Source organism: Podarcis filfolensis (assembly GCF_964270895.1).
Source record: "Podarcis filfolensis genome assembly, chromosome: 7".
NCBI classification, from domain to species: domain Eukaryota; kingdom Metazoa; phylum Chordata; class Lepidosauria; order Squamata; family Lacertidae; genus Podarcis; species Podarcis filfolensis.
Window position 1 is genome coordinate 12,132,708 of NC_139603.1, and position 16,830 is coordinate 12,149,537.

The following is a 16,830-nucleotide window of genomic DNA, read 5'->3' on the forward strand; positions in this document are numbered from 1 at the left end:
CTTCACACAATGTACATAGCTGAGTTGTGGAATTAATTTCCATACGTTGTGATTTGCTGCCAAATTGGATAGCTTTAGGCAAATCTATAAAGGCCAAGGCTATCAGGAGCTACTCGCCATTATGGCTATGTTCTACCTCCACTTGTCGGAAGCAGTATAAATACCAGTTGCTGGAAATCATAAAGTAGGGAGAGTGCTTATTGTGTGCTTCCCACAGGCGTCTGGTTGGCGACTCTGAAAACAGGATGGCGGATTAGATGAGCCTTTGGTCTGATCTAGCAGAGCTCTTATGTTTGCATAAGAACAAATGAGGTGCAGGTGTCTCTTGATGTGTGTGCGGATGGAGAAATGAGCTTTTCAGGGTATGCAAGGGAGCAGCAAATGCCTTTATGAATGTGTTACCAAATGCCTGAGAATTCTAATACATTTTCAGGTTAAAGATCCTAGGAAATGATATATAATGAATTGAAAAGGATGTTTAATTTTTGCCAGTTTAGCCAGTCATTTTGGCAAAAATGACAGACAAATTGAGATTTAATACTGAACAAACATTTATTCGGAAATGGGGTATGTATAAAAAGTAATTAAAAGGTTATTGTACTAATATAAAGTCACTGGCAGGACTGGAATGACTTCTGTGACATGATGAATAATTATAGAATATATTATTGATGATTAAAAAGAAAATGGAGATTAATAGTGCACCAGATAAAATAAGCAGTAAATACACGATGGGGTGGCGGGAAGTCGTTGGGAACTTAAGAAGAATGTATAGGGGGGGAAATGTGACTTTCTTTTTGTATTTATGTCTTGAGTATATACATATGTTTGTTATTACTTAATAACATCAATAAAGCATATTATTAATAATAAAAAAGGATGTTTAAAGTAACATTTGTAAAAAAACAAACAAACCTAGATGCTTTTCTTTTCGGAATTATAGGGACAGAACTACTGAAACTGTATAGAAACTTATTTGTGTATGCGACTACAGCAACAAGAATGCTACTGGCCCCCAAATGGAAAAAGCAGAGGTCCCAGCAAAGTAAGAAGGGATACAAAAACTTATGGAATATGCAGAAATGGTGAAACTTTCTGGAAGAATAAGAAATCAAGATAACGGACCCTTTTTTTAAATAAAAGAATGGGAATGGTATATGGAATATTTACAGATAAACTGTAAACAGGTAAGAACACTGGCAGGATTATTGTAATGACCTGCAGTTTCAGAAGAGCATGTATTTAAAGCAGATGAATAAATGAGCAAATTAAGTTACACTGGATATGCGGAAGAAGTTAAAAATAAGCTTAAGGGACCTCAGAAAGGGGGAAGGAAGTCAAGTTTTGAAATGTTAAAATGATTGTAAAATTAAATGTATAAACCTGAAAAGTGTGTGTGTGTGTATGCTATACAATACTATACTACTCAGAAATGTTTAAATGTTTATTTGATTGCACTTAAATCTTCCTGCCACACTCGCCATCCTCTCCTTGCCACATCAGGGTGTGCTGCATGGATTTCTTATGGACAGTGCCAATCCTGAATGTATTGGATTCCCGACCATTATGCTCATTTCCTTCAGTAGCCCTAAAGCTCTGATGGATTGAAATGCCTCTGGTCTATTTTTTGTGGGGGGGGGATCCTGCAACGGTGTTTCCAGTTTTTACATTGGAATCCACTCTGGATCAACACTGAGTAGAATTTCAACGACAGCGAGGCGAATCAGCTTCGAGGCCAGACAGGTCCCTCGAAGGAAACCTGAGGTAAAACAACCACGTGACCCCACAAGAAGAGGACATTTGGCCCCTTTGTGAGGTGAGGGGAAAGGTAGCCAGGCAACTATGTCGACGGGGAGGGAGGGAGGGCGGGTGGCTGAGGGACGTCGCCAGTCACTATTTTGGGGGGTGGGTGGGTGGGGGGCGGCAGAGTGCGTGTGCCCGGCCTCATTATGCGGCGGTTCCGCGAGTGACGAGGCGCGCGTCTATCTTTGGCGCGCTTTTCCCCCCCATCCCCACGCCCCTCCCCCCCACCCCACCTGGGCTCGCGCCCGCCAACGGTCTCCCAACGGTTTCTCTCGCCGCCGCGTTCTGAGGCGTCAGATGCGGAGGGGAGTCGCGCGCCGGCACTAAAGCCTACGCGGGAGGGAGGGGGTGCGCGCGCGAGGAGGAGGCGGCGGCGGCGGCGGCGGCTCGGCACGCGGCCACCGCTCCCCTCGCCAGCTAGGCGGGAGGCTCGTGCCCGTGTCCCAGCCCTTCTCTCCCCTCCGCAGAGGGGGAGGGGGCGAGACTGGGCGTGCGTGGGAGGGGGGACACACACACACGCACGCGCGTCTGTGAGGGGGGCCCCCATGAGCAGCAACGGCGGTGGCGGCGGCAGCCCCGGCGAGCCGCCGGAGGGCCCCGCCCCGCGCTCGGAGGCGACGGCGACGCCTCCTCCTCCTCCGCCGGCTCCTGAGGTAACGGCCGCCGCCGGCGGGGCCGTCCGGGGCGAGAAGCCCGAGACGCGCTCGGTGTGCAGCAACAGCAGCGGGGATGGCGGCGGGGGCGGCGCCGGCCCCATCTGCAAGATCTGCTTCCAGGGCGCCGAGCAGGTGAGCGCTGAGGCGGGACGGAGGGGCGCAGAGAGAGAGTGGGGGGGGGGAGACTCCTCACACACGCCTTCGTTAAAATGACTCGACGCGGGCTGGGGGGGCGGGCAGGGAAGGAGGGAGCCGCGCGCACGTGGCTCTCCAACGCCGGGCAGGCGAGGGCGGCCGTCAGCACCGCGGACAGCGCCAGCCGCCGCCGCCGCAGGGAAAGCTCGGCGGCGCCAACGAGGAAGCGGGGCATCCCGCGTCTCGCTTCGCCGGGATGGTAACAGTACCGTAGTGTTGGCTGGGACTTGTGGGGGATGTGTGTGACCGCCGAGGTGATCCCATTGACTTAGGAAACGGAGCGGCCATGCCCCTTCAGGGCTCGCTGGGACCAGATACAGATATTTATTTATTTACTATTAAATTGTAAGTGTGAGATCCGTAGATTTAAACGACCCGCCCACTGTGGCAAGGAAGCAGAGTGGTCATGCCCCTTCTAGGTTTAGTGGGAGCAGATGCCCATAATTGCTTGCTTGCTCGCTTATTTATTAAAGTGAGATCCACGGACTTAACTGCCCCACCCACTGTGGCAAGGAAGCAGAGTGGTCATGCCCTTTCTGGGCTTGGTGGGAGCAGATACAGATATTTGTTTATTTATTATTAAAGTGAGATCCACGGACTTAACTGCCCCGCCCACTGTGGCAAGGAAGCAGAGTGGTCATGCCCCTTCCGGGCTTGGTGGGAGCAGATGCCCATAATTGCTTGCTTGCTTGCTTATTTATTTATTTATTAAAGTGAGATCCACGGACTTAACTGCCCCACCCACTGTGGCAAGGAAGCAGAGTGGCCATGCCCCTTCTGGGCTTGGTGGGAGCAGATACAGATATTTGTTTATTTATTATTAAAGTGAGATCCACAGACTTAACTGCCCCACCCGCTGTGGCAAGGAAGCGGAGTGGTCATGCGCCTTCTGGGCTTGGTGGAAGCAGATACAATTTCATAGTAAATAAACAAATATCTGTAAGTGTGAGATCTGCAGACTTAACCATGCCACGCGCTGTGACAAGGAAGTGGAATGGACATGCCTATTCTAGGTTTGATGGGAGCAGATGCAGATAATTGTTTTATTTATTTGCTTGCTTGTTTATAAATTTTAAGTGTGAGAGATCCTCAGACTTAACCGCTAAGTAGTCAGGCCCCCACTAGGCTTGGTGGGAGCAAATACGGATAAAGTTTATTTGTTATTAAATCATAAGTATGTTGTAACTTAATTGCCAATTCCTGTGTGAGGCATTATTCAGAGAAGTTGTGTGGAACCATGTACATCTAACTAGTGTTTATAAGCAGTAGAGGCAGTGGTCATTTTTAGATGCAAAAGTGCAGGTGGTAGAGAATGCGGAATACTGATGAATGGGCCAGTGGGGATAAATATGTATTTGAAAACAGAAACTAAAGCTATTGGCAAGCACAGTGGTGTATCTATCACCTACAATATTAAGTGGATGGAGCTGGGTTGTTAGAGGGTAAAATGTGCTTATTACTGCAGCTCATAAATACACATCATGCCGTTTTGTAGGTAGTGGGATAACTTTTCCTGTGGAACTGTCAAACTGTAGGAAGTTACAAAGCACATGAAGGGAGGCATGATTCTCAAACCTCAACAAGCAGCCAGCACTACATCTTCAAGATTCCTGCATTGCAGAGGGTTGGACTAGATGATCCTCCTGGCCCCTTCCACCTCTACAATTCTATGATTCTTTGATTTTCCATTGATATTAGCCCTCAATCTCATTTTTTTGCTCGCTGCCAACCTAGACTTCATATATAGGTGTTTTTCTGGAGCCAAGCAAGAGACTGAGACTTATAAGAAAGGGAAGTTGTTGTTTTTTAAAATCAATTAAATATCAATTCCCTCCAGTCCATAGAATACTGTATGCAGTTGTATATGTATAGCTCTGCACAAGAATGTATGTATGTCTCCCTGCTCAACTTCACCTATCAACAATGTGACTTGTTTCTCTACATAGTCTGGTATTAACTATCTTTCCATTCTGCTCGGTAATTTGTAGAGAAAGAAGTTATCTGAATCAACAGTATGCCCTAAACCAGGATGTCATATAGTTAGAGCATTCCCAGTAGATTATGCCTAATCTATTCTCAAAAACCTTCAAAGAAGGCCATTTATAGGATATATATTTCCTTCCACATCCTGTCTAGTTTTATCAAAGGTAACCATACTCTTCTCCTCCAACCTTTAGTAAACTCTTTCCCATTTTTATATGTGTTGTGACAAATACTATTTCCCCATTGTCAGTGGCATTGTTATTTTGTCACAATACCCCACCGTTGATGCACTGTGTTCAACTTGTTGTTTCCAGGAACCCTAAATTAGGCTTGCCAATCAAAACGGCGGTTCGAATCCCTGCAGTGGGGTAAGCTCCTGTTGTTCGGTCCCAGCTCCTGCCAACCTAGCAGTTCGAAAGCACATCAAAGTGCAAGTAAATAAATAGGTACCACTCCTGCGGGAAGGTAAACGGCGTTTCCGTGTGCTGCTCTGGTGTTGCCAGAAGTGGCTTAGTCATGCTGGCCACATGACCCGGAAAAACTGTCTGCGGACAAAAGTCGGCTCCCTTGGCCGGTAAAGCGAGATGAGCACTGCAACCCCAGAGTCATTTGTGACTAGACTTAACTGTCAGGGGTCCCTTACCTTTAACTTTTACCACCAGCCCCAGCCAGCATGGCCCAATGATCAAGTATTGTGGGAATTGGAATCTAAAACATCTGGAGGGCACCAGGTTGGGGAAAGCTGTCCTAAATCATTTGTAGAAATCTCAAATTGCTAGCCAAATATCCCCCAGTCATACAGTAGTTTACATTGGTCCTTACTTGTTCCATTTTTTACCTTTCCATATCTTTAATTTATTGACATAGCGCTGGATTTTGTAACCACTCTTTGTAAGGATTTCCAGACTATTAGTTCTGTATAATCCACAGTTTAATGCCTGCTGTCCCCTCTTTCTCCAAGTTATTAATAACGAGTCAAAGCTGTCAACTTAAACAGAAAGAGCTCCGTATTCCCCCACTTGGTTCCCTTGCCTATTCTACCAAATTAGTGGTAATTCTTAAATCTGTCATTACAGCCTTAGAGCTGTCTCATCAGGTGACAATTTCCTGTGTTTGATACTTACGGCTCACTTTGTGGTTCACTGTGCTGTTTAAATTAATAGGCCCAAAGTTTCTATGCAGTGAAAACTGATTGCAGATAGCAACGGAATTTTTCCAAGGTTTCTGCAGTGAACATCAAGAGACTTCCCTTCTCCAGACTACAGTAAAGAGCTACTTCAACAGGATGTGTGCTGGTGATAGTGATCTGTTGTGGGTGATTGTTTATCTGAATTTGTGTATTAAAGAGGCATGAACAATGTGACACATGTTTCTTTGTAAGCGGATGACAAAACTCCAACATAGTCTAATGTGATGCTCTGAAATTCTGCATTGCAGCGGTACAGAATATGTGACTATGTAAATTAGATAGGTCTAGTAATGGTTTCTTTGCATATTCTACACTTTTTGTATAGTGGTGTAATTAGTTGTACTCTTTGGAATTTTGAATTTTAAGTTTTGTGAAGCAGTGGGAAAGAAGCTTTAGGATTCTTGGAAAGGCGTTAGGGAAAGGTTTAATTTTATACAAGAAGGGAGGCATGGACCTCCGGGAGCCAAGGAAAGAGGCTGATGAATCACTAAAGACTTACTCAGTGAATGTTGAAATCTGTACTCAGATGTTACCTACATATGCTTAAGTGTTCTAGGCATATAAAAAAATCTCAAAATTTGCATTATTTTAAGATGGACGTTTAGATTTGAGACTCTTGTTAAGCTGCAGGACATATTATTAGATGCCACATTCACCATTAATGCTCAAAAATTTCAAAAATTGCAAATGAACATTTTTGCAAATACAATACAAATAGTATTGCTCTTTGCTCAAAGAGTTAACTTGTCTATATGTTTTTCCTTTCTTTTTTGTGACCCTGGGATGGGAGAATATTGAATAATATTTCCGAACTAAACTGGTGGTTGGGGCCAGGGGAGGTTATTCCAGCTAATATAAATTTTTTTTTAAATGCCAGCAAACTGATTTTAAGAGACACTGTTCAAGGATTTGGAAGCTTAATATTATATTTATTATGACATTTAACCCTATTTGTTATTTTTCCTAGGGTGAATTGTTAAATCCCTGTCGATGTGATGGGTCAGTTCGGTATACACATCAACTTTGCCTGTTGAAATGGATTAGTGAAAGAGGGTCCTGGACTTGTGAACTCTGCTGTTACAGATACCATGTTATAGCAATTAAAATGAAAAACCCTTGTCAGGTAACATTTCAAAATTCCAATAATCATACAGAATGTATGAATACAGTAACAATTTTTTATACTTTGGTTTATTCATCATTTTATTAACTGCTCTCCATTCACTGAGTCTGCATGTCCTTATCATAAGACACAGTAAATATTTCCCATTCAGTTCATCAGTGAGGAAAAATATGGCAACATCAAGCTTAGGCATTAAAGTTCTTAACTTCGTCATACCTTAAGAGCTGTTTAGGTTCTGCTTAAATTCGCTTGACAACATAGGATTGCTCCAGAAATTAAATTCTGCCTGGCAGTGCTTTGATAAGTGCCAAATCTCTAAATCAGTAACGTGCAAGTTGAAATGATAGAGTGAAGATTATCCTGAGAAATTAAGGGCCGATTTTGCCAGATTTATGCTCCTTTACATTGTCCAAGGTACCGGGGTTGATATCAGTGTGCAATATTTTTGTATACATGATGTTAAATGTGCCTTTGCGCATTTCTCTCATGCTGTGATTCTGATGAAAATTCCTCCACTGAAGCTGCCATTTGCACTGGGATTTTGCAAACCCAGTGTATTAATCCACTATACTGTTGGAGCCCTTACGCCTCTTCAAAGCCCAGCACAGCTCAAGGGCTGGGAGGGGTGTGCACAACAAATTTTGGTCATCCAGGGCGCCTCTGGTGGGGGGCACACAGGAAGGGGGGGGAGCGCTGATGTACAAGCAGAAGTCCTTGCACAGGGCTTCCATTGATGGAGTTCCCACCCAATGTAGATAACAAATTTTGCAATTAGAATAGAGTTGGACTAGGCAAACTATCCCCAACCCCATCCCCACTAATTCCCCTGGTGTACCACCCATTATTCCACTATGCAGCACAAAACCTCCAGATAAAAACCTGGCAAACCAAAGGCTTCTATCACCTAATAGACTTTTTAAAAAATAACAAACCTTTGCCAACACAAGAAATACAAGATAAACTAGAAGACACCCAAATGCCCTGGTTAGCACAACACCAATTACATGCCCTCTTAAACAATCCAGCAGTAAAATCAGCAGCAACTAGGCCCCTGACAACCTTCTAAAACTTCCTCCTAACAACAAAGGGACACGGTAAAGGAATGGTATCTGCAATATACAAAATACTACTCCAAAATCCCACAAACTCCCTAGACGCAATCAAAAAACAATGGGAGGATGACATAGACTATGAGATTAATCCCACTCAATGGATCAGAATGTGGTCTAAACCCCGCTTTAAATCCATATCAACGAGAAGAAAAGAACTCACTCTGAAACTCACCTACAGGTGGTACCTAACACCAAGAAAACTAGCGCTAATACGCCCATGAACCTCACCAAAATACTGGAGAGGGTGCACCTCCATAGGCACATACCTCCACATTTGGTGGGAGTGCCCCAAAATCCAACTATTTTGGACAACAGCCATACGAGAAATATGTAAAATAATTAAGCAAGTATTAGAAATCACCCCAGAATTGGCCCTACTAAACATCTTCCAAGACAATAATGCCCATTTACACCACAAAGAACCCACCTACTTTCAGCAACCAGAAACACCATAACCAGGCACTGGAGAGACCTGTCAGGTGTAAGCATGGACCAATGGTACCAAATAGTATGGGAAACAGCCTTATTAGAAAAACTAACCAATAAACTGAAACTGACACGGGGACAAATGGAAGAAAATGCCTTCACCCTGGTATGGCTCCCCTTTATCACATACACAGCCCAACAAGACAACGACAAGAAACCACCAACAGCATACAAATCAGTATGGCTAACTTGATCGAAAACACCCACCCACCCCACTCACACATGAAAACAAAGATCACTACAGCCAATCACAAACAAACAAACAACCAGACAACCACACCCTAGGCCAACCCCAACCTCTCTCACCACCACAGGAACACAAGTGAATAGCAGAGAACCTGCTCAAGCGGCCCTGACACAAAACCACACATATCTTAAGTATAATAGAAACATCGCCACCCACCCCCACCCATCTTCCCCCGCCCCCCTTTCCCCCTCTTCTTCATAATGTCTCAACAAATGAAACTGATCTGTAAAAAATGTTACTTGGAGAAAAGAGAGAGAGAGAGATTACACATATTTTTGTAAACCAAGAAAATCTTTAATAAAAATACATTAAAAAAAAGAATAGTTGGGCTAGAATTTTAAAAAATGCATTTTTAGCCCTATTTCTAAAATCCCTAGCTTTCTTAAATTTGGAAATTCTGATTAACCCTATAGGTTAAATCTGGCAGAAAACCTGCCACTTCCTTTATTTAGTTACATCTCTAAGACCAGGGATGGAGAAGCTTAGGCTGTGGGGTGAATTAAGCTTTTCAGGCCTATCTATCTGGCACTCAGGACAATCTCCACAGCCCCACTCCCTAGTCACACCCACCCTCTCCCAGGCCATACCACCCCCAGCTTTGCTTTGCACCCTCTGTAGAAACTAGTCTACAGAAGCTACATTCATATTAATGGCTCTGCCTGTTACCATGTCCACTTTTGTTTCTGGCTCCACCTGCCACTGGCATATGGCTCCCAGAAGGCTGTCCAGAAGAGAATGTTTCCTACCTCTCTTCAGTGATGAATGGAGTTTCACTCACCTGGGTAGAATAGGGCACAATAATTCACTCTTCCCAATAGGCTTTGTAATATTTTATCATTTAGTATTGAAACAGTTTTTGTCTTCACTCTGTTGCTCCCAAATACATAAAGAGCTTGGCAGCTACAATGTGTAAAATGTGCAAGACATTTATTCCTGTTCATTCTACCTCTCTGCTGTAGGAAGTTATCAAAGCACTTACTTTTTCAGCACCACTATCAAAACATACATATTTCCCCATACAGATTAAATTACAAACTTTTATCACACACTTTCCCCACTACTCCCCACCCTTGTGAATTGATATAAAGCCTTCTTTAGGGATTCTGGAAATCTGGGACTATAACCCATTGGCTGGATGGGGAAGGGGATGAGGAGATGAATGTGCTAGTTCTGCCTCAGAGTTGAAGGGCAGCTGTCTGAAGCAGGGTCCTATATCCCACAAAGAGCATACATGAGTAGGAACAGGGACCCTTCAACTCATAGAGAGCAATACGATAGGGGGCAGAGATAGCATGTTGGCTCTCATGGCACCCCTCACATGTTGTATTACTAGATTTCCAGACCACCTAAGAGGATTAGACTGTATTATGTCTCATTCAATTTGGGAGGGGGGATGCTCTCACCCAACAGCATTCCTCTGACAAGTCATGCTTCTCTTTGTCTTGACACATAGAAATATTTAATGTCAGTAGTAATTCTCTTATTTGGCAAAGAATCTCTAGGCACAATTCCGTTAAGATCACATGAACATTCAAGTCATATTGTCTCCCAGAGACAATGCAAGCATCTCCTACCGTGAGTTGCTGACACCTCACTATGCCAAGGTCACAGGGCTTATTTCATCTGCTGCCATCCTTCTTTCTTCTACTTCTCGCCACTCCTACCCTGGTTTCCTAGCCCACATGGTTATGCATCCTGGTCCAAAGTGCTAATAACTTGGAGGAAAAAAATCTGTTTTGGTGTATATTCTGTTAGACAAACAGGGTTGATCCATGCTTATTGGCTGCCAACAATTCCTCTTTCCATTATCTCAATTGCTTACATAGGGCATAATCCAGGACTGGCCCATCCATGTGGCAAGGTGAGGTGGCCACATTGGGAGGGAGGATCCACGGGGCAACAGATCCAGCCTCCAAGGAATACATTGCCTGCTGCTGCTGTTGCCACAGTGGCAGTGATAGCTGTGTTGGATCTGCATCCTCCTCAGCAGCTACCCCACCCCCCGTGCCAGCTCTACAGCTGCCCCTTGACAAATAGGAGATGCTGCTGGTCTCCTCTTGCCCTTGCTCCCAATGTAGATCTTTGTTCTCCCCTTGTTCCTGATGTACATCTTCACTCACCCCTTCTTCCCTGGTGGGGAGGGGAACATTTTGTGGTTTGCCTCAGGTGCCAAAATGTCTGCGGCTGGCCCTGGTATAATCTCTAACTGAAGTAGAGAGCAATGGTGACTGTTGCCTACTGGGGAAAAGGGGAGGTAGAGCTTGTGGTAATTGAAACCAATTTTATTTCCAGGGAAATTTTTCTGTAACCAGAAAAACTGAAAATGACAAAAAATAGTGTGCAAGCGTTCATGTTTTCCAATATTAATCATCAGGTTAGATGCTGAAGAGCTTGGGAGAACCTAAAAGTTTGCACACCATTTTGTGGTTTTGTTTTTATTGTATTGTAATAAAGGCATTGTCATAATATGATTTCAGGATTTCTCTTATGGGCTAACACTGCTGCCATTATTTTCTACATTTAAGGTCTCCCACAACTGCATGGTTATATACTAATACCAGTACACTAGTAAGAATAGAACAATTCTTTTATGTATTATTCTAGCACATACTTTTTATACATTAAAAAAACCAATCTTTTAAAATTTCATTGAAGCAACATATGAAATGTTCATATGGTTATGAACTTGAGATGTAACCATTGTAGTGATGAATGTGGTTCTGTCTTTCTTTGATAAATGTGAGGAAATAGCTATAACCAAAATGCCTGTAATTTGATAGCTTCTCTCACTGTTTTTTTTTCCAGAGGTTTTACTAAATAGCCGAAGCTGACAAGCTTAAACAATTATTTTGGCTGAGCATTGTTCTTTTCCTTCATGAAAAATAATGTTGGGTTCTACATTTTTAAAAGGAGCATTTTGGAAGGCTAAAATTATTTTCCACATGAGCATATGTTGGTTTTTCTTTCCCTCTCTCTTGCACAAACAACATTGTTTTATGTAGCAGGATTTCCCTGGAGGCATTTTTCAAGTATAGTCATGTCCATCTATTGACTTAGCTTAAGTCAAATACTTTTAAAGTTTTTCTGATTTCCATGGTAGAGATAATTTTCAATCGTATACCTACTTTCCTAGGATTAAGTCTCATTGAAAACAGTGGAAGTTTTTCAATCATTCTTCTTCTTCAGTGTATAGAATTACACTGTTAAGTACATATAAAGTTTATGCAGGAAATTAGGAATATATTTTCTCATAACTGTTAGGTGATTTCTGATTTCAACATTTTTATGTGGTTTTTTATTGTATAATTCTTGTAAATGGCACTGATATTTTTATGAATAGTGATATATAAATATTTTTTATAAATATTAATTATAGTGTTCACATGGTTCTATATTTGCACCAAGTATTTAACTGTCATTTCTAAGCAGCATGGCATTTCTGTGTGACACTCCAAGCTCTTATTTAAACTTCTTAAAGTTTAAGCAGATTTAATGAGAGGCATGGAGGAGCCTATTGCACAGGTATAATGCAGGATACATGTAAAAAGGCTCTATGAACATTTTCATGGGTTGTCATAACAGACCTTCAATGTTTTTGTAAACATTTTATACCTTGTTATGTCTTCTTCCTTCTAGTGGCAAAGCATTACTGTAACTCTGGTTGAGAAAGTGCAGATGATTGCTGTAATGTTGGGATCACTGTTCTTAGTAGCAAGTGTAACTTGGCTTCTGTGGTCAGCCTTCAGTCCTTATGCAGTATGGCAAAGAAAAGATGTCCTTTTTCAAATCTGCTATGGAATGTATGGTTTTATGGATCTGGTGTGCATAGGTAAGGTCAAAAAATGAAATGATTCATTCATTTTGTTAAAGTTGATAAGAAATAATTTGGAATATGCTTTTTTTCTTACATATATAAATGTATGTCTGTTTCTTCAGGAAGTAGAAATCATACATCAGCAAAGTTCTCAAGTGTAAATCAACAATAAATAAAGCAAAGATTTTAAAATTGCCCAACAGCAGTTATTTGTACACAAAGCCTGGCATATAAAAGGGATTGGGACATGACACAAGGAGCATATCGGTCCAGTATTTATTACATCATCTCCACTGATTTTCAGTTTGTTTTCAAGCCCAATTCAAAGTACTGTTTTTATTCTGAATATTATAACCTTGAAGTCTCCTGCTGTTTGAACCCACCTGCTTACCCAAATAATCATTTAAGGCTCTGTTTTGTATCCCTACCCCCACTGTCTGAGGTGCGGCAGGTGGTCACTAGAGTGTTTTCAGTGGTGGTATCCAGGCTTATACTGTCCCATAAGAAACTCATTTAGTTCTCTCTTTGTTTCGTTTTTGATGCACAGTGAAAACATTGGGGTTTTTTTGAAGGTGTTTGGCCTCAATGAAACTTGAACATGTCCTTGATTTTGTTGTCTGCTGATGTCCCTGTTGCATTTTTTAATTCACTTCTTATTTTGTGTGTGTTTGTGTGTGTGTAATTGTTTTAATTTGTTCCGCTTTGTTATTGTTGCTAGCCATCTTGGGGGAACTTGATGAACAGAAAGATGGGATGCAAATAACAAATTAATAATAATGTTAGAAGTGGTTAAAAGTGCTTAATTATGGCTCAGTTGTAGCTACAGGTTTTATATTAGCACCTGCAGGGTTAGCATACTTTGCTGTTGCAGTGTCTGAGTCTCGCACTGCATTAATTTATTGTATATGTACACACACAATACATGCATGTACACACATTGCTGGACTACATATACCAGATGGTATAATCCAACAGGCCTTTGGCTTGGAGCCAATTTGATTCCCTCCCTCTCTTTCTTTTTTCTTTTTCCTTTCTCCTCCTGTGATGAGGCTGCATTTTAATATTTTAATGTTTCAATATTTTAATGTTGTATTTTAATCTATTTAAAGTTGTATTCATTCAACTTGTTTTTATTATTGCTTGTTAGCCACCCTGAGCCCGGCCTTGTCTGGGGAGGGCGGGGTATAAATAAAAATTATTATTATTATTATTATTAAGACAAAAAGTCACAGTTGTTTATATTTAGCTTTCTTTCTTTAAAGGCTGGCCTTTAATAAATTATATAATTATATAATTGATCAGATTTATAATGTAATTGATTAGGTTTATAACACTGGTCAACAACAAATTTGTTGTCTGCATTTTTTCAGCTGATTTAGGACGAATCAGATGCGCTGAATCCAAAAATCACATTGGTTTTGCTCAGTCAGGTCAAGTTTTTGAGCTATGGCAACATGTCTTTTTTACGTTTTTGTTCACATGTACGCTTGTGTGGAGCATTTTAGAAGAAGTTGGTGGGGGTAAAATGCTATTCCCACCGCTGCACATCAAGCTCGGCTTAATCAAGCAGTTCACCAAGGCTCTGGACAAGGATGGTGACTGCTTCACTTACTTGTGCCAGGCTTTTCCAGGACTGACCATGGAGAAGTTGAAAGCTGGCATCTTTGACGGTCCTCAGATCCGTCAGCTCATCAGAGATCCAGAGTTCGGAAACTCAATGAACGAAGTGGAACTGGAAGCATGGAAGGCATTTGTTCTGGTAGTGAAGAACTTTCTTGGCAACAATAAGGCCAGAAACTACACAGAACTTGTCAACAACATGCTGACTGCTTTCAGAAACCTGGGCTGCAACGTGAGCGTTGAGATGCACTACCTAGTTTCACATATGGACCAGTTTCCTGAGAAAGCCTTTCCTCCTCCCAGGAGGGGAGGGGTTGTGATCGGGAGATGATTCCCGCGTCATGCAGGGGGCGCTCCGCCCCCTGCTTCAACTCCAGGGCTGGCGCCACGCCCCTCCCCAGTTGGGCACCCAATAGGGAAGCTCGACGGGGGAGTGGCTTGCTGCTCAAACGCAGCCACGCCAGCGATCCCCACCATTGCACACACATTTTCTTCGAGTCACCCACCCTCCACTCCCTTTAGATTAGCTGTTCCTGAGACTTTGCTATGGACCTCTGGTTGGTCGCCCTGTTTAACCAGGGGGGCTGGTAGGAGTTTTTTCCAATTGGCTAAATTGGCCCGGCCTCTTGGTTTTTTTCGCCTACCTCGTAGCAACCGTCACAACTTTCGTGGTATTTGGTGGTTAGGCATTGGAATGTGTTGTTGGTGTTTTGGGTGGCAAGGTGTGGCCATCGCCTTCCCCGACAATTTTGGGTATTCCGCTAAAGGAATCCGGCGGTCGTGGATCCTGTCCGATGCCCGTGTGGCGGGGGGCCATGGCACGACCCTCGGTGACATCAGGAAGAGAGCCTATAGTTGGATTAGCATCAACAGGCTTCCCCTACTGGTGGTTAACCCCTCCTCAGACTCACCCCTCTACAAGTGGGTGGAGTCTAATGTTCTGTGGTCCAATGCCTAAGCCAATACCTTCTCACATGCTGTAATCAATAAAGTTGTGGCCTTTACCTTACCCATTAACCTTACATTCTGTGTCCACGTGTCTTTATTCCCCAAGCGGGGATCGGGTCCTCGAATCACAACCTGGGTTCAATGAGTGACGAGCAGGGGGAGAGATTCCATCAGGACATGAAAGAGATGGAGACCAGGTATCAGGGTCGCTGGGACGCAGTCATGATGGCTGACTACTGTTGGACTCTGAAGAGAGACCTCCCTGCCGCTGAGCATTCCAGGAGTTCCAAGAAATGGAAGTTCAAGCCCTGAAGTTTGAAAAATGGTGAAGCAACATGCAATTTACGTGTACTTACCTTTATCAATGTCCACCATTCAGTTTACAGTAATCGATGTTTCTATCAGGTAATCAATATATGTTGTTGGAAAAACATTTTTTTCTCTTAAAAACATATTTAGGATGATATGTGTTGACAAAAATCAGCTGATAATGCCACAAAAATGTAATCAATTTTGTCACAAGATCTGATTTTTTTCAAATCAACATAGCACAAAAACCTGACCTGATGGAGAGAAACGGATGCCATTTCCTGATTCAGCAGTGCAAAAATACCCTAAATCAGTTGTAGAAATCTAGATAACATTCAAAAAGTAAAAAATTGTTGCCCAGTGTAATGTATGTGCTGTGTCACCAGCTTATACTGAATCAGCAAACAAATGAAACATTTATGGTAGTATAAGTTTAAAAACCATCATTTTCTCTTGCTCAGAACCAAAAAAAATGCCTGGATGCATATCAGTTTATTACAACATATATCAATGGGTCCTGGCCACCTGTAATTCAGCTACTTGGGTTTACCTGTGCTTTGGCTCAGGGTACTAATTAAATTCTAATGCCACTTATTTAACAAATAAATGTGCTCAATACGAAGAACTGAGGGCATGAATAATTTGTCTCTTTTACTTTCAGGACTTATTGTGCATGAAGGGGCCTCAGTTTGCAGAGTATTTAAGCGTTGGCGGGCTGTCAATCTGCACTGGGATGTATTAAATTATGATAAAGCTACAGACATAGAAGAGAGCAACCGAGGAGAATCCACAACATCTAGGACTTTGTGGTTACCACTAAATGCATTTAGAAACAGAAGTTTAGTTCATCCAACACAGTTAACCTCACCAAGATTTCAGTGTGGCTATGTTCTGTTACATCTCTTCAGTCGAATGCGACCTCAGGAGGATTCATCAGATGACAACAGCTCTGGAGAGGTGGTTATGAGAGTGACTTCAGTGTAAAAGTTATGGTCACTGTGCTACATGCACAAGAACAATGTGCCCTGACCTCTCTTGCAGTATTCTGGAATGTAGTTACAATGAATGGTGAAACCATAGCACATAAAAATATATAAACTTTTTTTAATTTATGCTTTTATATGATCAGTTGAATTGCAAATACATTTTCCTGAAAAGGGTCTCTTTCTTTTTATACCATGATTTATCACTTTTTATCTATTTGTACTCGGCATTTATAAAAATATAATTTAACAATAGCTTTAATAATGTGGAGACAAATATTTTAAACTACAGCTATTTTTGATAGTTTTAAGTGTATTTTCAAAGTTCTAAGCCATCTATAATTTTCAGGACATGTAAACAA

At 42.3% G+C, this 16,830-nt stretch overlaps 1 protein-coding gene across 1 annotated transcript; it reads left to right on the plus strand.

Moving 5' to 3' along the window:
• The first annotated feature begins 2,013 nt into the window (after positions 1-2,013).
• Positions 2,014-16,597, plus strand: MARCHF11 (membrane associated ring-CH-type finger 11). The gene is made up of 4 exons (XM_083624791.1): positions 2,014-2,591; positions 6,794-6,949; positions 12,431-12,623; positions 16,147-16,597. Exons 1-4 carry the CDS (start codon positions 2,349-2,351, stop codon positions 16,467-16,469), a joined length of 915 nt encoding a protein of 304 aa, XP_083480917.1. The 5' UTR covers positions 2,014-2,348; the 3' UTR covers positions 16,470-16,597.
• The last annotated feature ends 233 nt before the right edge of the window (positions 16,598-16,830 follow it).